Source organism: Dermacentor albipictus, chromosome 3 (assembly GCF_038994185.2).
Source record: "Dermacentor albipictus isolate Rhodes 1998 colony chromosome 3, USDA_Dalb.pri_finalv2, whole genome shotgun sequence".
Lineage (NCBI taxonomy): Eukaryota > Metazoa > Arthropoda > Arachnida > Ixodida > Ixodidae > Dermacentor > Dermacentor albipictus.
Window position 1 is genome coordinate 159,189,208 of NC_091823.1, and position 22,080 is coordinate 159,211,287.

At 45.5% G+C, this 22,080-nt stretch overlaps 1 protein-coding gene across 2 annotated transcripts in view; it reads left to right on the forward strand.

Moving 5' to 3' along the window:
• The window catches only part of Stam (signal transducing adaptor molecule), a 68,825-nt gene that overhangs the window by 17,519 nt on the left and 29,226 nt on the right, over nt 1–22,080 (forward strand). Inside the window, exons 5-10 of one of the 2 annotated variants that reach the window (XM_065440542.2) lie at nt 121–184; nt 671–700; nt 3,196–3,277; nt 11,509–11,755; nt 14,344–14,426; nt 16,212–16,288. In XM_065440542.2, the coding sequence (XP_065296614.1) occupies nt 121–184; nt 671–700; nt 3,196–3,277; nt 11,509–11,755; nt 14,344–14,426; nt 16,212–16,288 (583 nt within the window). The remainder of the gene's footprint in view (nt 1–120; nt 185–670; nt 701–3,195; nt 3,278–11,508; nt 11,756–14,343; nt 14,427–16,211; nt 16,289–22,080) is intronic. The other variant, XM_065440543.2, reaches the window with a different exon arrangement.

Here is a 22,080-nt window from a genome sequence, read left to right on the forward strand (position 1 = left end):
CCATGGTAAAGTATTATTTTGAGCCGTTTTGTGCACGTATTGCTGGCTGTGTGGATCAGTTGGGCTGCGTCTGATCGTCTGTTGGGCATTTGTTACAATCTTTATTTCCTTTCTTTTCAGCCTCATTCCATCTCTCTATTCCAAACTCAAAGGGGACGGTGTCGAATTTGGGTCTGAAGGAACGGTGAGTCTTGGCCTGCACCATCTTTATGCGTGCACGAGTGTGGGGCAGCCTCCCTTAATTAATCCCTATATTTAACTATGAAACTTGAAACGTCCAGCTATTGCATCTGTTAGCACTTGTCTGTCTGGACTGACCTTTCACTTTTCCAAGACGGGCTTACCGTTATGTAGTTAGGAGCACAGTGCTTTGTAAATATGACATTCTGGATTCCAAAGATGCTGGAAGGCCAACTGTTTGAAGGAGTACTGACACAGAAGTTTTGTCCTGCATTTTTTGCTTTTTTAGGTAGCTGTCGTCTCCATAATTACAATACGGAACACTAATTCCTTGAGAGTGTCACAAATTACAGAACTTCTTGTATGACCTGTTCGAAACACATTGCCAAAAGCAGGGGTCAGTACTCTTTTAATCATTTTTTGTTAGCATTGTGTACCCAGCGATTTTCACAACAGTGATCCTTACTTTAATTTATTGCTCATTTTGCAGCGAAGCCCTCTTGCAACACACATTTCACAAGTAAGCAAAGAAGAATAAGGGGAACCAAGGGGCTAGATTTTTTTGTTAGTTATAATGAAATGAAACCGAAACAGAGCAAAGCCGAGGAGAGCAAAGAAAACGTGATATTTACTTTTCTTTTAATTGAAGTGTGGAAATAAAGAAGGAAAAGAGGAATAAAAGTTCATGAAAATGCAACTATAATGCCAGTGGGAGCTGAACCCACATCCCCTGCATTACGTGTGCAACACTCTACTAATTAGGCTACAGTGGCAGTTGGCCCGTATCAATGCCAAAGTATAGCTGTTTCTGCTTGATTGTGTGGCCAAATTAGCGCACAGTAGTGCAGGCAGAATTTGAATTATCGTGGGTGTCTCAAATTATACACGGACTCTATGGGGCCAGTGACGCTGCTGAGAAGCAGTTTGAATCATAGGCCGGCGACTGTATCTCTCTGAAAAATAATGCTTTGCCGTCACAATTGCACGTTCTTCCTCCAGAAGCCCTTGCCTTTTAACCGTAGATATAGTGTTGTTTTATGCACTACCATTACCATTTTATCTTGCAACGACTTTTTCGGAACAGCTATGAGAAGCAACTAGAAACTGTTGAATATTGTTACTAATTTGGTAAGAAATGGGTAGAGGGATGTGTCACCTACAACACCCAAATTTATTAACAGGCATTTTTAAGGAGGTACAGTAGTCTTCAGGCCTAAAAATTAACAAAAATTGAGTTTAGTAAAACTGCACCTTCAGAATCTGCATCTACTATATTTGACGTAATAGTTCTGCGGAAACCTGCAAGATGGAGAGAAGTAATTAATAAAGAGATTTTTCTTCAACTGCAAGGCTTTTCTTTCGAGGAACCCGTATAGGTTTCCTTTGTAGCAATTGCTAAGTCTGGGTAGATGTCTTATTATCTCTTTATTAATCTACTATATTTACGGATGTGTGAATACCCAAGTATCATCGAATTAAATGGTGAACATTTGAATAATTAGATTCTTCCATTATTCACTATTACTTATGTAGATACCCACAAAGCACTGTGTGTTGCGTGCGCCGTGGAGCGCCTTAGCGCTAGTTTTTGCTGAAGCGAGCGTTTCACTCTGTTTTCACTGCAAAAGACGCGCTGAGCACATGGGGGACAGGCCGACCCAGCTGATGCGGTAGCAGACTTTGTCGCTGCAAGCACTTCCTGACATCAGCCCAATGTCGGTATCAGTGCCACATTGACTGGGTCCGCCTCTGTTAAAACAAGGTTCGTTTGGGTCGGCAGGACTGATTGAAATGATAATGCGGCACAAATGTAGGGAACAACAACAAAAGCAGCACATATTTCATAAAACCAAGTGCACTGGATGGCAGCAAAGTTGTTCGTCGTTGCCATCTTGGCGGTAGACTGTATGGTGGCCTCTTGATCCAGATGCCATTCCAGATACGCGTCGATCTCTTTTTGTAGCTTCGTATTTACACGACGGGTGCAAAAGTGCCGTGGCCAAATTGCATGCATTTGGGTGGACGGGGGATGAACACAAGGGGAGGGTGAGTGAATGTCACGCAACTTCCTGTGACTCTCCAAATTTTAAAATGTTTGACAGGTGACTAATTAGGCCAAACCCGACAATGAAACGGCACGGACAGCTCCTGCTATTTATCGTCGGGGCCAGCTACGTGTGGAGCAGTGATCGACTCACTTTATGCGAAGTCCTTTCGTCTGTTGTCCAGATTAGCTTTAACAACAACCCAGCTGCTGTAAAGTTTGGATAGTCCTGTATCTTGAAGAAAAACTATTAGTCATGACTGAACATGCTTCTCGTGTAGCTGAGTGTGAGCATCACGCAATTATAGCAGTTTAAACACCTATGCACTGTGCAACTAGTTTCTGTGCACACTAGTCATAAAATAAACTGCTTTCTCTTTTCAAGGCCACGGGTACTCGAATGTGGCTCATTCATGTGCATTTGAAAAACACAGGACACAAGAACAGTCAAGTTCCATGCAGTCTTGTTCATTTGTTGTAATGGAACAATCGCAGCAACGGTTGCAGTACAGCGCTCATGTTTGTTTATTCTGTGTTACACCATTTCGAAGTGTACTGCCATATATCGTTATAGTGGTGATGGGGGCCAGTCGTAAATCTCACTGTGTCTCATTTGATGGTAGCAGCTGCCATTGTGCACTCATTTGCGTCACTAAAGTGTTTCTGTGACGCATGCACACGCACACCCTAACTTGGATGGATACTTTGGTTGAACAGGCGCTTATGCAGTGTTCTGCTCAATCTCACACGGTGCGTCTACACTCCAACCAGTTTTTTTTCTCGTGGCACTTGTGGCTTTCGAACACTCGCTAGCCCTTTTAGGTGGTCTAGATGTTCACTGGAGCCAGGCATGTGTTTCTACTAAAATGTCCTATAGGCAAGGTGCTTCGCAATAAACTCGTGATGAGCCGACTGCAGAGGTTCTGACTGCTTATCTTCTTCGTGCCCTGCCTTTCTTGCCACTGGTGCAGTCGGACTCGCAGCCATCGGAGCAGTTGGTGTCTCGTGCTTCCACCAAGCAGCAGCAGCAAGAGGAGCAGGACTTGGCCCGAGGTCAGTGAACTCTTGGGAGAAGGACATGGAGGGAAGCTCTCGCTTTACTTCGCATGTTAGGGAGCACACGTGCGTGTAACATTGAGGCTGCATTGAAGCAAGATAGATCACGTGGACACTTTCACTCTGTCAAGTGACTGCAAAACTGCGCGGCCACCTGGTGATTTTTAGGAGTATCTATGGAATTCTTCTCCTTGAAAAGATGGCAAAATGTGCTGAAAGGTAGTGTGCCGAAAGAGGAGGAGAAAAAAAAACGGTTATTTGCTGCCAAAATTGTGTAATGGATAAATGTACATAGGTACTGTCAGGCTCGAGTGCAAACCAAAGAAGTTTGCTCATATATGTCCTTCTCAAGCTTGGCTTCTCTTGAGTTACACTTTGCTCACTTGGCATTGTTTTGCTAAACTTTCTGCTTTGTTTTTGCTTTAACTCTATCAGGTCATCAAGAATGTCATTATACCATATAATCAGTCTATTTGAGTCTACCTCAGGAAGATGACTTCTTCAGAGGCATTGAGTTGCCTCTGTTCTTTACTCTACATTTATAAACTTCCTGCCTCATCATTCCGCGTGATATTCTGTCACCCTTGACTGTGTTCCCCTTCCCTTTGCACCCATTCTATTGCTCTCGTGGGGCACCAGCTATTTGTTCTAGATGTCACATTACTCGCTAGATCCTCTTAGCTTAGGCAGGTGTGGTGCACTTGGTAGACCATCAATGTCACATGACTTGCCCAACTTTTCACACCTTCCTCTTAATCTCACTTGGACCTATCATCTACTCATGAATGCAGCTCAAGTAGAAGTTTGCAAATCAACTAGTATGTAGCCTTTGTAGATTATGGAAAGGTGTTTGGTTCAACAGAAATACCACCAGTTGGTCAGATATTGCATAGCCAAGGCATAGAGGAAGCATACATGGACATCTTCAAATATAACTATAGGGACCCTCCTCTGCAACTTGATTTATGTATCAGAGTTAGTCAGCGGTGCCTGCAGTAGTGTCACAGCCAACCATGAGGCAACCATGCAATTTCCTACTCCAAGTTTCATGCTGTGGCCATGAGGCATAGAAAAAATTATTTGATTTTTGAGGACTGATGTGACTGGCCTCCAGGTTTCTGCCCCGTAGGTGAGTACTGGTAAGACAATGCTATTATATACTTTTCTCTTGAGGGATAATGGCAACCTGCTGTTTATGATCTGAAAATGCCTGCCAAACGCACCCCAGCCCATTCTTATTCTTCTGATTATTTCCGTCTCATGATCTGGATCCGCCGTCACTACCTGCCCTAAGTAGATGTATTCCCTTACGACTTCCAGTGCCTCACTGCTTATTGTAAATTGCTGTTCTCTTTCGAGACTGTTAAACATTAGTTTAGTTTTCTGCAGATTTATCTTTAGACCCACTCTTCTGCTTTGCCTCTCCAGGTCAGTTAGCATGCATTGCAATTGGTCCCCTGAGTTACTAAGCAAGGCAATATCATCAGCGAATCGCAAGTTACTAAGTATTCTCCATTAACTTTTATCCCCAATTCTTCCCAATCCAGGTCTCTTAATGCCTCCTGTAAACACGCTGTGAATAGCATTGGAGAGATTGTATCTCCCTGCCTGACGCCTTTCTTTATTGGGATTTTGTTGCTTGCTTTATGGAGCACTACAGTGGCTGTGGAGCCGCTACAGATATCTTTCAGTATTTTGACATACGGCTCGTCTACACCCTGATTCCATAATGCTTCCATGACTGCTGAGGTTTCGACAGAATCAAACGCTTTCTAGTAATCAATGAAAGCTATATATAAGGGTTGGTTATATTCCGCAAATTTCTCTATCACCTGATTGATAGTGTGAATATGATCTATTGTTGAGTAGCCTTTGCGGAATCCTGCCTGGTTCTTTGCTTGACAGAAGTCTAAGGTGTTCCTGATTCTATTTGCGATTTACGAAAAGGGTTCCACTCAAATTGAGGATGACGCAACGAGCTATGGAAAGAAGAATGATAGGTGTAACATTAAGGGATAAGAAAAGAGCAGATTGGGTGAGGGAACAAACGGGAGGTAATGACATCTTAGTTGAAATCAAGAGAAAGAAATGGGCATGGGCAGGACATGTAATGAGGAGGGAAGATAACTGATGGTCATTAAGGGTTACGGACTGGATCCCAAGGGAAGGGAAGCGTAGTAGGGGGCGGCAGAAAGTTAGGTGGGCGGATGAGATTAAGAAGTTTGCAGGGACAGCATGGCCACAATTAGTACTTGACTGGGGTTGTTGGAGAAGTATGGGAAAGGCCTTTGCCCTGCAGTGGGCGTAACCAGGCTGATGATGATGATGATTGGCCAGTTCCCACTGGCTAGCTTTGCTTCTTGCCAAAGTATGAAAGCAAGAGTGCTTGACAGTGTGGGTTTACAATGAAACATTTCACTGGCAGTCCATGATATTGCACATTTCTATGGAATTTCCGAATTCTTAAAGAAAATTTTGTGCAGCCAGCTACTACATTTAAGAGCAAGTGTAGGTAATTCACTCTGTTCAATAGAAGGTGCCCAACTGTAGGACTCACTGATTCTCGTGACAACAATGGCTGGAAAGATCAATGGAAAGATGATACCCTAGTAAAACCAGGAGCGCTATCTTTTAACAGCACACATCTCCCCACAGATGCAGGTTGCGTTGCTGATAAGTAGCAGCTGTCTGCTATCGCTTCACTGTAGCACCCTGAGTCAATCGTTAAACAAGCGGGCGGACAAGCCTAGGAATTGCAGCCACAAAACAAGGCGTAGCGATGAAACTTCTCTTAAACACAAGTGCAAGGGAGACATAAACGTGGCAGCGTAATCTTGTAGCTGCAACTGCCTGGGACACATTTAAAGCACGGTGTTGCAGTTAATTTCATCTCATGCCATTACTGCGCAGTAATCTTGGCTGTTCTTCATGGCAGAAACGTGCTCCACTTGATTGCTGCATTATTTAGTTGCGATTGCCTGGGTGGCACAGCACACTGTGAAACAGACACATCAGTGCCATGTTAAAGACATAGATCAGGTCACTTATAATGTAAGCACTTGTCTCACATGAGTGGGGGCAGTTCAGCGTTTTCTGCATACTCGTAGAATCGCATGTCTAATTGCACAGCTTTTTATAATGCAGGCACACAAAGCAAGGTATCGGCCATAGCTCTCCAACTCTCAGAAGGGATTTAGGATCACAGAGTATTGTCATACATTTAAAAATACTTTTCTTGACTTCATAAATGAAAGGTGGTATGTATTATTTCAGTAGAATAGGTTGTTTGGACATAGCATAATGTCCAATATACACACTAGATGTTGGGACTCTACAGACTCTTTTATGAAGCAGCTTGTGTCATGACCAGTGGCAGTTGTATGAAGATATGAACTTGTTATAGCGTGTGGAGATAATTTATAGTCACCCCTCCCCCCTCCCCCCCCCCCCCCCCTTGGAAAAAAGAAAAGAATGGTGTGATGGAAGTGGCAGTTCCCCTTCTTGTGGAAACGTTATGCATCTATTTCACGGATACGGGCTTTCACCTTTGGTGGGCCAGCCCGAAGCACATGTGGTTTCATTGTGCTAAAGAACAAACTGCATTTACTGCCAAAAAACATTGCTTTTGTACTGCGCACCTGAAGTCTGCAGCAAGCAGCATTAAGAGCATCTGCCATCATGCTACAATGTTTATGGTTAAAAAAATTAAAAAATTAAATTATGGGGTTTTACGTGCCAAAACCACTTTCTGATTATGAGGCACGCCGTAGTGGAGGACTCCGGAAATTTCGACCACCTGGGGTTCTTTAACGTGCACCTAAATCTAAGCACACGGGTGTTTTCGCATTTCGCCCCCATCGAAATGCGGAACTTTTTTTTGGTTTTATTTTAAAATGACAGATTTTTAGCGCTCGTTTACAGTTGTCTTATTGGCACAAATATTTTAAGACATTTTATTTGCATATAGCATATGGCAGAAACTGCTTCAAAAGAAAGACAAATACAGACACTGAGTAATATTAATGGTCCAATTTTTCTAACCCATTGATTACATGGACGTACCCATGCAGCAGCATCGTCAATTGATAGAACCAATGTATAACGGCAACCAAATCTCTGACAGCTGCTATATGAATGTTGCATTCATAAACTTCACAGGTGTTTTGTATTTTTCTGCATATAACCCGCCACCACATATAACACACACCTCCCAATTACAACCTGGAAGGAAAAGAAAATCCATGTGTATAACCTGCAGAAATAGCTGCGTACAACAACGCTCAAATAGTTGCAAAATCAGTCTCCATTCACGGATGCACCACTTGTCCATGCCGTATCTTTGGCCAGCACCTGGTATCCCCTGCCCTCTTTTTGGCGATACCAATAAAGCTGGATTCACAGGATGGATGTTATCGCAGACGGTTCAGTCACATGATATAAATTGGGTCATCTCTCCGCTTGCATACATACGACATAGGACGACAACGCGGACAGAGCAGCTCTCGCACGGGCAATGGCTATGGAGAAAACGCGACCCAGCCGAAAATTCTATTGCGATTTGGCTCTCCACCATATCGCGAAGCACTTTGCGCACACTAAGGGAGCCCCGTGGGAATGGGTGACATACGAGTTTGCTGGCGCTGCATGCGGTATTTGCTAACTACTAACCACAAAATGGCGACCAGTAATGAGGATGAGAATGGGCGAAGGAAGCTTCAACATGCAGGGTTGGGGAGAGGTTCCCAAGGAGACAACGAAGCTTTGAATGGCAGAGCGCCTTGCCTTAACGTGTGTCTTCACGGCAGCATGCGTCATGGTGCCATGATGCCATGATGCCTTGCTGCCGTGAAGCCACACTTCAAGGTGAAATTCGCATATAACCCGCAAACCAACTTTACTGTTAACTTCTAAGTTCTTGCGTGTGGATTATACTATACGCAAAAATACAGTTTCTGCTTGTCTGCGGCTCAGATCATTGTTGCTGCGACTTATATAGAGCAGAGTGCCTGTTCACAGCATCCCTACAGAGCAAAGTCTGACTCTAATAAACAGTAAACACATTAAACATTAAGATAATTCTAACCACTTTCTAAAAAATTTTAGTCGTACTTACCTTCTACTGTCGTGTTTTTCCAGTTCAAAGGTGGGCAGGTCTGCATCATTGTTAAAGGGCCCGTAAACAACCCTAACATGATGAATTGGTAATATAGCCAGTTGTGTACAAATCTGCAATGAACACGCAACCGCTAGGACTTTTGAAAACAATACCGGAAAAGCAGAGTTACAGGCGTTTGACGATCGAGAATGTGGCTGCCGGTCCTTTCTCCCTCTCCTTCTTGCTTCTCCCCTTGAGCGGTCTCTCCTTCTCACCGTGTACTCCTCTAAACTCCATTAAATGGCACGTCAAAAGACTGTCCACAACCAATTACGACTCGTCATGCAATACCGTGGCAACAGGTGTTCGTTTTTGCCCTCTCTGCTCCGTCGAGGCCCGAGCAAGCAACCATGAGCCAGCGTCGCAAGCTCGCGAGGCGCACTCGTGATGGTGGCATCACAGCCAGAGGGAAGTTTCGCTGCTACAGATGCTGCCAGCTCTTTCGCTCATCAGGCCATTTGACACTTCGCATTAAAAAAGAGAAAGTGCGAACACATGGACGAAGGAGCCCCGCAGCCGTCGGCGCTTTGCCAGACTTGTAACATCATACTGTACCGCCGTGTCTGGAAAGACAAGCCATTTCCATATGCGGGGTCTACATCACCGGCGCCTCCGTGAAGAACAAAAGCTGAAACATTGCATCGGTATGGAAAAAAACTTGCGTTATGAGTTTTCTTTATTTTTTCTTTTCAAAATGCGTTCTTGAAACATGAGATATGTGGCACTGCGAATCACCAACCGAAACACAGAACACATGTGTGCACAAGCAAGCAACACAACTGTGCAGTGCAGACATGTGACTGGCACCAACTGCACGGAGGCAGTTGATGAACCGGAAGTTGTAGGTTCTCGTTGGTCAACTAGTCGACAGCATTTGCCTTGTTGACGTCACCTGGAGCACCCTGTTGAAATCACGATTCCCAGAGAGGCACTGGAAATGCCAGGAGAGGAGCACGGGATTTCTTTTTGAAATTATGGTGGCCCCGTGTTGCACAGCTCTGTCGCGTTCACTGAAGAGTATCGTCACGGTGCCCTGTACACAATGTGCGTTAATTGAAATGTGTGAAAACATGTCACGAGGTTGCCTGGGGTTCCTTCAAGTGGCCAGTGGTTGAGTTCTTTGCTTCAGTTAGAGGAAGCCAAACACATTTCGCTGGTATTTTTATCAAAAATGCGAAGCCTGCTTTCAGAAATGTTGCCTAGTGCCACGGATCGGTAAAAATCAACTTATAGCATGTCTCCATTAGAATGCCCACCAAGGGTCTGTTGTAAAATGACTGCGTTGAGTCCTAGTGTCCAGTTTATTAAACACGTTGAGTGAAATAATGTCTAAGTTTATGCCATTGTGTGAATAGCTAGAATTCTCAGCTCAGCTCTTTCTAACTCCCACAAAAATCCAAAGATATAACCAAAGCCCACATCTTCGACATTACACATGTAATGTTTAATGTGGAATGTAAAGCTTTACACATGCTCTACCAATGGAGCTAGCTGTTGTCTCGTCCACTTTCTTGGGAGATGCAAGGATCAATTTGACTACTCCTTACACTCATATATTGACTTGTCAGTTTTTTTTTTGTGCTCTGTGTATACAGCATTCGCAAAGAACAGAGGTGAACTTATTTGCTACCCCCCCTCCCCCTTACATTTCTCATGGCCACTGGATATCCTTGGGTTTCACCAGTTACGATGTACTCATCAGCAGGAGCTTCCTTCTTGCTTAGTTGTGATTTTTCGCTAATATGGCCCTGCAAGGGGCCGAGTGCGTTATAGATGTTACATGTTTCTTAAGATGTACTGGCTGATGATGTGCTGCGCTTTCTTGAATGTAAGCACCTTCTTAAGCAGGGAGCTACACCCTATTATTGGGGCAAAAAAAATTTTTTTTACATAACTTTAAGCAAGTGTGACTTGTTAGGGGTGTAGCTGGCATTAAAGTGAAGTGCTTTTAATACGCTTGGTGAAACACGAGAAAAATTGCTCATGTACTGCAAGCACATTATCCAATATGAGTGCTTGTGTCAAGTGACAGGGCATCTGAGTGACTCTAAACAAGCATGGTGGCAGTTGAATCTTTTACTGTTTGACCATAATTCCTATTACTTTCTTTTTGCATTGGAAATGAGTTTTCTTGAGGTTGTGTTACCTGCCTTAAGTACTCTCCTCAAATAAATGACGTGAAAAGAAAAGTGGGGAGGGGGTGTAGGGAGCTGCTTTGATTCATATAAATGTAAATACATTATGTTGCCTTGTGATCAAAAACCAAGCAAGTTGGTGCATATGCTTTTTTGCTTAGCTCAGTGTTGCCGACGTAGTATGTGTATTTTGAAATTGTTTTGAGAGAGCAGGTTGAGGATGAAACTTTGTACTGGGAGTGTTACAGGAAAGATCTTTGTTTATTTCTTATTTATCTGTAATACCCCAGGGCCATATAGCATTAAAGAGGGTTGTGGTTACAAAGCATCAGAACAAGTACAGTGTGTTGTGATAATATAACATAAAGATACTCCTGATTATACAGTGTTAGCTAATGTTTCACAATAAAGTTTGCTTCTGGGGATGACTACGATACTTGAGGGAAGGCGGTTCCATTCCTATGAAGTGCAGGGGACGAAAGACTGGGAAAAAAAGTTTTGCAACATGAATCAATTCCTATCCTACTACAGGTATCGACACGGTTTGAAATGTACTGTGGCCATAGTAGAAGGTCCCCATAGGGTGAAGCACTTTGAAAAATATGAAACAGCGAAAGGGGGAGACTGGTGACTTTACAATGGTTGACTAGTGGCACAAGTGTGCGGTTAGATTTCATTGAGGCTATACTTGCAGTACGATCAATCGATCGACAATCAATCAATCAATCAATCAATCAATCAATCAATCAATCAATCAATCAATCAATCAATCAATCAATCAATCAATCAATCAATCAATCAATCAATCAATCAATCAATCAATCAATCAATCCCATTTTCAGCAGCAATGCATGTGTTGTGTTTGCGTTTCACTGTTTGGCCTTCTTGTGAGCACTACGTGGAGCTCAAGTTGCGGTCAATGCGTTGCCTCTGTGCAGCGATTGAGCTGTCGCTGAGGGACTCTCCACCAAAGAGTAGCAGTGGTGGAGTGGGAGGAGTGGGGCTGTACCCACGTGCCCCATCGCCTGCATCGGCTGCGCTGGCACCCGAGGGCAGCTCTTCACCCTTGGTGGACGGGGCTCCACGTGAACCGCGCAAGGTGCGTGCGCTGTACGACTTTGAAGCAGCCGAGGACAACGAGATCACCTTCAAAGCGGGCGAGCTGCTGCTTGTGCTCGACGACAGGTGAGTTGCCAGCAGGGGAAGAGGTGCCGTATCACCAGTGGGCGGTCAGGGCACGGTTACGTGGCTGGTGAAGTACCTAACTGCTGCCATCAGCTTTGCTGTTATGAGAGATGTTTGATCTGGTTATTCAGATGCTCTGGAATGTCTGAAGAGCACTGTGTTTTATCAGTCCATCAATCGTTGGTGCATTGTTAATCATTACACCTACAGTGCAAGCTTCATAAAGGCAGGAACAACCTCTGAACTCTCTGGCTTGTCGGACGGGTTTGTCTGCTACAAGAAGTGAATACAGCACAAGTAGAGTTGAAGTGCAGAGGAAAAGAACAGGGATTAAAGGACAGACTTGGACAAGTGCTCGAGTGAATACAGTGAGTGGTAAGGCAAAGTAACAAAGAGAGAAAATGTTTGGGAAAACAGCCGTTAAGTTGCAAAAACAATGCACACATGTGCATACAACTATCAAAATATATGTTACTATCAAATATATGTTCCAATACCAGTGCGCTGCATGTACATTTAAGAGCAGTTTAAAAGGGTCTGTGAGATTATTTTGGTGGTACATCAGTTGGTTTCAAAATGTTTCTTGTACTGTCCCTGCTCTAATGCAAGAAGTGAGCATTGGTGCATGCAGTGCAACATTTTTAGTTTTCAAAATTAAAAACAGAAAAGGAGTGACATCCTCACTTGCCTTTCGCTTGGCCAGTGATGTAAGCTGCAATATACAAACAAGAGCAGTGCTCTCATGAAAGGGTACTGGAAGCTCACCTTTTAACATGTCACTTCAGCCTGTGCCCTCCCCCCCTTTCTTTTCATAGTGCCATTTGGGGTGCAAGCAAGGCATACTGAAGCTACCGACTTGGAAATGTGTCGATTTATAAACTGAGCAGGACTCTTGCGTGTGTTAAAAAAGGTGGGCAGCTGGTATTGAGATAGACCCAAAGTAGCAAAAGAAATGAGTCTGAGGGGATGCCCAAAAAAATGAGAGGTATTTGTTGAGTTGTGGTGACCAGCAGTGCCTGTGCAGCCACATTTGTAACTTTCTTGTTGTTGCATCATTTGTTCTTGTGCTTGCTTGTTTTGCCACTAAAAAGGCTGTAGAAATTAAACTTTCCTGGCATCTCTTTGTGGAGTATAAAGGAAAAATGCTCAAACTGCACGTTCAACTAATCTTGTTGAAAACTTGTCGCAGTAGCTTGGTGGCTGTGGTATTGTGCTGCTGAGCTCAAAGCTGCAGGTTCGATGCTGGGTGCGGCGGCCATTTTGGTGACTATTATGCATTATTTTTATATAAAGTAGGTGGCATTGCTGCAGGTCGGTTGGAATTGTTCTGCAGCTCTGAAAAATCGGGCTCCCAAAAATCACTGCCGATCCACTCCTGTGAAGGTGGTTGGTCAGCAAAGCTGTAGATATGTTGTGCCTAATGTAGGGCAACTTGTCAAACAGTGATCCCATGATGTGCACCAATTATGCACATCTCGTAAAAATGATATATGACACAAACGCACATTTTAGTGCAGTTTGCAAAACCTTTATTTTATTTATTACTTTGAAATTACTGCTATAATTGCTTTGTGGTTGCTATTATACATCATCATCATCATCAGCCTGGTTACGCCCACTGCAGGGCAAAGGCCTCTCCCATACTTCTCCAACTACCCCAGTCATGTGCCAATTGTGGCCATGTTGTCCCTGCAAACTTCCTAATCTCATCTGCCCAACCCAACTTTCTGCCACCCGCTGCTACACTTCCCTTCCCTTGGAATCCAGTCCGTAACCCTTAATGACCATCGGTTATCTTCCCTCCTCATTACATGTCCTGCCCATGCCCATTTCTTTTTCTTGATTTCAACTAAGATGTCATTAACCCGCGTTTGTTCCCTCACCCAATCTGCTCTCTTCTCATCTCTTAACATTAGACCCATAATTCTTCTTTCCATAGCTCGTTGTGTTGTCCTCAATTTAAGTAGAACCCTTTTTATAAGCCTCCAGGTTTCTGCCCGAAAGGTGAGTACTGCTATTATACACACAGATGTTTTCCATTCTTATTTGAACAAAATTTGGCCAAAGTTACATTGATGCATGACTCGTGCGCAGTAGTTAGTTGAATCGGATCGTTAAGTAACCGAGGCCAAACTCTTCCATAAAGTGAGTGAACCACTGCTTTGTTTCCAGTTTTGAGATGTCTACATTAAAGTACGTGGAAGTGCGTGTGCCTCGTCACCAATCATGTGGTTCAATAGCTCTTTTTATTTGTGTGTTTCTTATTGAAATGTCGGCTGTGCTGTATGTTTGTTTCATGCCTGTGCCTTATGGGGGTATGAAACATTGCTGCTGGCCCTACGTGCTGGCGGGATTGACCCTCTGGGTTTTCTGCCGACGTGATGGATGCGAAAAAATCTCGGGATCCTAGCCATTGCCAGCTTCGGTGTAAAATCTGGCCAGCGACTTAGCTTTTGTAATATCAGTTGGACACTTGTCTTCATGATGCCAAGTACTTTTAATCAATTTGAAGGTGCCTTTTGTTCGGGTACGTTTTCCTTCACTTGTGAGCAGTGTATCATTGATCCTCCTGTCTCCATCTATTGCAGTGATCCCAACTGGTGGAAGGGCTCCAACCACCGAGGAGAGGGCCTTTTCCCGGCAAACTTTGTCACTGCGGACCTCGAAGAAGGTGGGCCTTCTTCCATTTTGGTGTATTCGTGGTGCGAGTGCCTATAGGCATATGTGTAATGCTCTTGCTGCATTATTGAAGAAAACATAGCTCCAAAATTGCAGCATTGGAAAGACACGCACAAGATGAACTCTATAGTCTTGTGCATATGTCTCCATTTCTTCTCATTTTGTCATATCCTGTTGCAGTTTCTTCAACTATACATTTTTGTTTCGTGCACATTCCTTTCTGAATGCAAACAAATGTGTTGCCTTCCCTCGTGCCGCTTCTAATATGCGAGTGGTGGATGCGATGATGTGGCTGTGAATAGTTGCACCATAGTTGGCTGTTGCTATTGCTGCCCTATACGTGGGAGCGAAAGCTGTTATTTGTGAAGGCACTTGAAGCACAATCAATTGGGTAATGCAGGATGCATGTGCAACGCACAGGTGTCGTGCTTCCTTCAGCCTTTGGTTACCTGTCACCTCTTGCTATGACCAATGAAGTTGCATAGACTCGCCCAATATTTCATAAGTTCTCTGTAATCATTACGTTACAAGTAATTAAAGGGTTACTGAATGTTCCGTGATGAAATTAAAAATTTTTTCACTTGCCTAATTTGGTGGAGCCTCTTGTGTTTGCCTGCATTGCCTTTTTTGAGCATAGCGCAGGCATGATCCGTAGTTACGCCCATTTTGTTCCTTTTTTGCAGCAATGGGAAGGCAGTTGTACATTATTACCGTCTGGATGCAAGTACATTAAAACCTCTTCATAACGAAGTTGAAAGGGGGGGTGGTCGTAATTACTTCGTTATAACCATCAACATCCGCCGCGGATTGGCCCGGCATTGCAGTATCTTCAGGATCGGCGCACGTATGGGGAGTTTTTGCTTACGACACGAAAATTTCCTTAGACGGTAGAGGTATACAGCTTCGCTGTAAATGTGGCTCAGTTTAGTGCAGTGTAGCCACGGTAAAGTAATGCTTGCAATAATGCATTTATGTTCCCGTTCACTCAACGTGTAAGCTAAAAAAGATAATTTGTTAATATGTGCTCTGACTACTCGGCGCATAAACTCAAAACAAAAACGTTGGAAGCACAAGTGAAAAAAAGAAGAATGAAGTAAAGGAATACAAAAAAAAAAGAGCAGCACATGCAGGTAGTAAAAAGATGGGCTTTTAATATACAAAATGGAACAGCATATCTCCCAAACTGTAGTTCAAACATACTGTTGATACGTACATGGTAGTATCATATTGAAGTAGGCAATATCAGAACTGTTTGCAGTACTGTATTCAAATGCATTAATCGAAGGCTATCTCAGATATTTCAATTGAGCTTCTTGGTTCCCATATATTATTTACTGTAAAATGCAGGCAAGAGTGGATTTGAGCTTCCTTAACTCTGTGAAACTACTTTATTCACCCTCAGACATGGGTGCAGTATTCTCGAGCAGTCACTTTCGGGGGTACAATCACTTTGGTGAAATTTTGCATGACTTGGCACCGAATGCGTTGGCGAATACTCCTGGCAGTGTTACTCTCACTGTGTGAAGATAGCGAGCTTGGCACAGTGCCAAGAAGACTGTTAGCCACACATGCCAGCACTTCCAGTGCTGAGTCATGCACAATCTTGCCATAAGGATTGTATCCTCGAAAGGGATCGCTCGAGAATGGTTGTATAGTGCCCCTGACTTAAGGTTAAAGTAGGCTGGTTGCCAGATCACTCCTTGGTGAATGCAAGATGTGGAAGACCACGACGAGGTTGTATGTAGGACGCTCACTGTGCTTTGTCACTTTGTTGCAGGACGCCCTCCAGAACCTGAAGTTCAGCCTGAGCCGGAAGCACCCGTCGCAGAGCCCGAACCGTTGCGTGTGGATCCTGTGAGTAGGAAGCGCCAGCTTGTTTGCGGTTAGGTGCCGTTGCTTGACGCACATTACAGGGTCAAACATTAATTACAGTGAGCCCTCAATAACTTAGAACTGTGATATCTTGAAATATCAGTCAGGTTGCAATTTTTTCTTACCGGCGTGTCGGCTCCGTGTGCTTTTCACCCTTTGCTGCTTCCCGGGCGCTCCATTTGCAGGTAACAAGCTGTGGCTGCCGGCATTGAATGCCACTGCTATAACAACTGCAAAGAGGTGTCACGGGTGGCAAGTGATATCCGAGCACCGCCGAGGCATCGCTTTGGTCGCCCCAAAAGGAGCCTATTAAAAATTGAGACGACTGCCGTGGCAGCCTGTCAGCTTGAGAAATCCAGAAGAAACGCTGAGGAGAGATCGCCGCGAGCATCTCGCCACATACTTTTTACTGGCTTGCATGAGAAAAGCCTACGTACGTCAGCCTCGCGTGCTTTATGCGAAGCTTGCCTACATTCTTCTCCAAGACATCGAAGTGCTCCACGTAGTGCAGCGGAAGGCTCCTTGTGAAAACGAAGCCCCGGAGGGGACTGAATCATCTGCAGGGCCTCCTGTGAGGACAACATTCAGGCAGCCTGCCTTACCGCGTCAACGCTGCTGTTGTTGCCATCGCTATCTGATGCAAGCACATTTGTGGTGATTGTCTCTTCGGTTAGAAGCACTTAGTTTCCACATCTATAGCCGTCCGCTTTCTTTTCCCTGGCAATGTCATGCATTGCCAATTATCAGTGGGCAGGTCAGCCATCTTCCGTTTCGGCGGTGAGTCAAGCGGGGCTGACAAACCGCGTGGCTAGGAACGACTTTGACACAACCGGCAACGACGAGTGTGAGCGATTAAGCTGTTTGCAAAACTGCGCTGAATGAGGAGCCAGCAAGCAAAATGCGAGCGTTCTGCTTGCAGTGCATTTGGCGCGGTCCATTCATTAAGCATTAATGCATTAAGCATTAAGCAGATAAATGAAAAGTTCTCGCTCTTCCAAAGCAACATGGCTTCCATGGAGGAGCGCACTAATCAGCGGATCAGCAAAATTGAATCCTTCTTAGAAAACGTTGTAGCACCTGTGCTGTTACCTACAGCTCCTACACCCCCAACAACAGCATCGACTAGTAACAGCTCGGGGGCGATCGGCTCTCCGATGGTTAGCACAGCAACTCAAGAGCAACACGATGGCCACTCAAACTAGCTCATTCAAGATGTGGCAATGGAATTGCAGTGGTTACCTTCCCAAGAGGGCTCCCCTGCAACAATATATTCGCTCGCATGCAGAGAAGCCAAATGTTATCATTTTACAAGAAACATTAACATCTAACGTCACGCTGTCTGGCTACAGGCCCGTAGCAAAGCACAAAGAAGGGCGGGGGATCGCCGTACTGGTTAGCAACAAGCTGACCCACATCACTCACGACCTTAAGATGACCGCAACTAAAGTTGAATACATGATGATAGAGATCATCCCTAGCCCAACGAACCGCCAAAGTATATTCATCCTGAATGTCTACAGTAGTCCCAAAGCTCTAAGACAACGCTTCAAAGCCCTAGTCACCAAGGCCACGCAACTAGCGCGAGACTCCCCTTTGATCATAGCTGGTGACTTCAACGCGCCGTACCACACCTGGGGCTACCCATATAACACTAAAAAAGGGGAGGACCTCTGGCGTGAGGCTCTAAACCTAAACTTGATGCTAGTCACGGACCCAGCGTTCCCCACCAGATGCGGAACATCGTCGAGCCGTGACACGACACCGGATCTCACCTTTGTCAGGAGCATTGCAGCGGTCAAGTGGACAAACCTCGGGGTAGACTTTGGTAGTGACCATTATATCTTGGCCATGCACCTCCAAGTCGACCAGAAGAGACAGCGCGTGTTCCAGTACACAGACTGGGACAAATTTCGCAAAATAAGGGAAGAGCGAATGGAGAGTGAGGACAAGCCTAGCCTCGAACAATGGGTTGCACAGGTTAGACACGACATCAAAGCTACCACCAAAGAGGTTTGTACCGACCTCCCGGTGGAAAAGATGGACAGCCGTCTCGCTCACCTATTGGAGGCCAAGCAATCCCTCCTCGCCAGGTGGAAAGGACAACGGCTCAACCGCAGGCTCAGAAAAAGGATATCGGAAATCAACAGAACTATAGAGGAACACTGCAGGGCCCTCTGTAAACAGCAATGGGATGAGGTGTGCAACTCGATCGACGGGCAGATGCGCAACGGTGGCACCTGGAACCTCCTAAAGCATCTCCTCGACGAGACGAACACTAGAACCAACCAACGCAACACACTGGCGCGCACCCTACACACAGCCAAGCGAGAATATTCGAGCAAGGAAATTTTATCGAAACTCGTACAGAAGTACCTATCAGTCGCATCGTGTCCTACACCACCTTCCCCTGACTACGAAGGCTCCGAGAACCCTGAGCTCGACGCTGAATTCGGGATTGAGGAGATCAGGCAGGCGCTCCACGCCCTCAACGGCAGATCGGCTCCGGGTCCGGACAAGATCACAAACAAAGCTCTACGGAATCTGGACGAGAAGTCCATCGAATACCTAACGGACATCATTAACCAAGCGTGGAGCAGTAGTAAAGTCCCGGAAATGTGGAAATCTGCCAACACCATTCTCATTCCCAAGCCAGGCAAGCCGCCCAGCCTCGATAACCTCCACCCAATTTCGCTCACATCGTGCGTGGGGAAAGTTGCTGAGCACGCAATCCTAAACAGGCTTTCACGCTACCTGGAGGACCACGACATTTACCGATACAACATGATCAGCTTCAGCGTCGGATTCTCGACGCAGGACGCAATGAAGCTCATCAAGCATCGCATTATTGACTGTAATACGCGGGACACGAGAGCCATACTAGGTCTAGATCTGGAAAAGGCCTCCGATAATGTTCTTCACTCGTCCGTTTTAGACACAATCTCGAGCCTTAACCTGGGGAAGCACTTCCATTCCTACATGAGATCTTTTCTGTCAGACAGAGAAGCCACCCTTAAGATCGGGGACCTGACTTCAGACATGATTAAGCTGGGGTCTAAAGGGACGCCACAAGGGTCAGTCATATCCCCAACCCTCTTTAACCTAGTCATGATCGGTCTATCCCGGACACTCTCTGCTATTGACGGTATCAGTCATACCATGTACGCAGACGACGTTACCATCTGGTGTACGGGAGGTAGTGACGGACAGGTAGAGACGGCCCTGCAAGAGGCGGTTGATGCTACCGAGAGATACCTTGAGTCCACGGGCCTTCGGTGCTCACCGCACAAGTCGGAACTGCTACTTTATCGACCCAAGTGCAGAGGCCCGAAACCAAAGGGATGGAAACCACTCGCCGAATGCGACATAAAACTGCGCACAAAAGACGGAGGCTATATCCCGAGGGTGGATGCTATCCGGATTCTGGGCATGATGGTAGAGTCGAGTGGTTCAAACAACCAGACAGTGCTGCGACTCACTAAGAAGACGGACAATGCCATCAGACTAATCAGAAGAGTGGCCAACCGGCAGCAAGGCCTCGGAGAAGATAACCTCGTGAGATTGGTACATGCTTTCGTAATGTGTCATTTCACTTACGTCGCGGCCATGCACAACTGGCAAAGATCGGAAAGGGATAAGCTCAATGCATTAATCAGGAAGGCAATCAAGAGAGCTCTCGGCCTCCCCGTATACACTCCCACGGAACGCTTACTTCAACTTGGCATGCATAACACGCTAGAGAAAATAGCGGAAGCACAGGAGAGGGTCCAGTTCATCAGGCTATCTACCACACAAGCTGGAAGGCACATCTTACAGGAGCTGGGCGTTCCTTCCAGAGTAATAAAAACAAAGTTCTGCAGCATCCCTCGTGAGCAGCGGGACTGCATCACTGTCGCGCCTATCCCACGAAACGTCCATCCAGAACACAACGTGGGAAGACGTCGGGGGCGCGCGAAGGCTCTCCTGGAAAAGGCTCGTGAACGGGCTTCGCAGAACAGTTTCGTAGACGCAGCGCGCTACGCCGACGGACAGGCCTTCGCTGTAGTTACCGTAAATCATGAAAGCCAAATAACGAACGCAATCTCGATTCGGACGACGTCCTATGAAATCGCAGAGCAGGCTGCAATAGCGATGGCCTTATTGGACAACAAGAGGACATCAATCTACAGTGACTCCATATCAGCTGTTAAGGCATTTGCCAAAGGAACCATATCCGAGCTGGCCCTAGGGATATTAGGAAGCAAAGAAATCAAGCCACACACATTGATCTGGTTTCCAGCTCACATGGGACAGATCGAGGGTGCCCCGCCCAACCTCAACGAGTCGGCACACGGAGCTGCGCGAGGGATCATCAACCGCGTAGCTACCGGGCAGCGTGACGCCGGGGGTACTGACAATCGGGACTCTCCTTCCTCGTACACCGAAATTACCAAGCACTTTTACTTGGCTCGGAGGATCTACCCCCTCCCACATTGCAAACTCAATAGACCTCAGGCTTTGACACTAAGGCTTCTACAGATGGGGGCATACCCAAACCCCCTACTTCACAATATGTACCCCGAAATTCAGACGACAAATGCATGTGCACTATGCAATGACTTGGCGAACTTACCTCACATGCTCTGGCGATGCCCCGCGTTACATAGTGAAGAAAGTAACACTTCTTCACGCTGGAATGCTGTCCTACACAGCCCCAACCTCGAAGAACAGTTATGGGCTGTCCAACGGGCCCGCGACGCAGCGGAGAGGCTCGGCCTCTCTGTCCCGACGCGGGAGCGGCCCGCTGCGCGCTAGGGCGCGCCCTAAAGGACCCTAATAAAGTTTTTCATCCATCCATCCATTCATGTTTCGGAGGGGTGAAAGGGTGATGGGAGAGAGAGCTGTGTGTAGGTGGCTGGAAAATGAGCGTGCGGCGGCTGTTGGAGCAGCGGCCCATCGTGCAGCGGCTCGAATTTCTCATTTTCTTTTTTTCTTTTCAAGGATTTCTCATTTCACTACCTTTCGGCTCGGACACCCAGCAGCCATACTTCATCGTTATAACCGATAATGCGGCATCGGGGCACTGTAGTTAGCGGGTTGTTTAACCATGGAAAACATGAAAAAGTTCACGGTGCAGCACCTTCTCATTGTTATAACCGATATATTGTTAAAACCGGTATCGTTATAAGTGGGATTGACTGCACTTTGTTGCATCACATGAAGTGGCATCCAAGAGCCACTGTTTTTGATTGCATCTCTTGCTCACCAGATGTCACTTCAACCTGTTTTGCACTGGACTAATCTATAGCAGAGGTTTTGCTTGTTAAATGGGAGGCATTCAGACTGAAAAGCAATTGTGCTAATTATGTGTAGCTGATTTTTAAGTAGACAATTTTTTATGTTGCCACTAGCGAGTGCCGACTTTAAGGAGCATGCATACAGTATTTCTCTAATTTTTTTTTTAGAGCATACACATCGTTGCTTACAAAGTGAAGAACTTATTTTGCTCAAACTTGAGTGCCACAGAATTTGTTTTTTTTGCTTTCCTTCGAAATGCCTGTGTATCTGTGCGCATGTGTTTGTAAAATGCGATGGCTGTAGTTATCGCAACGATGTTGGCAGTGGAATCTTGTCTGCAACCAGTCGGAGCTATAGTTTAATTAACATGGACTCAGAAGTACCCTGATGCCTGATGTGTCTTAGCAGAAGTTCAGCTCAAGAGAACCGCCTTAAATCCATGTGGAAGGAAATCAATATTTCTCAGCTTGCATTATTGAAGAATGTGACGTAACAGAAAC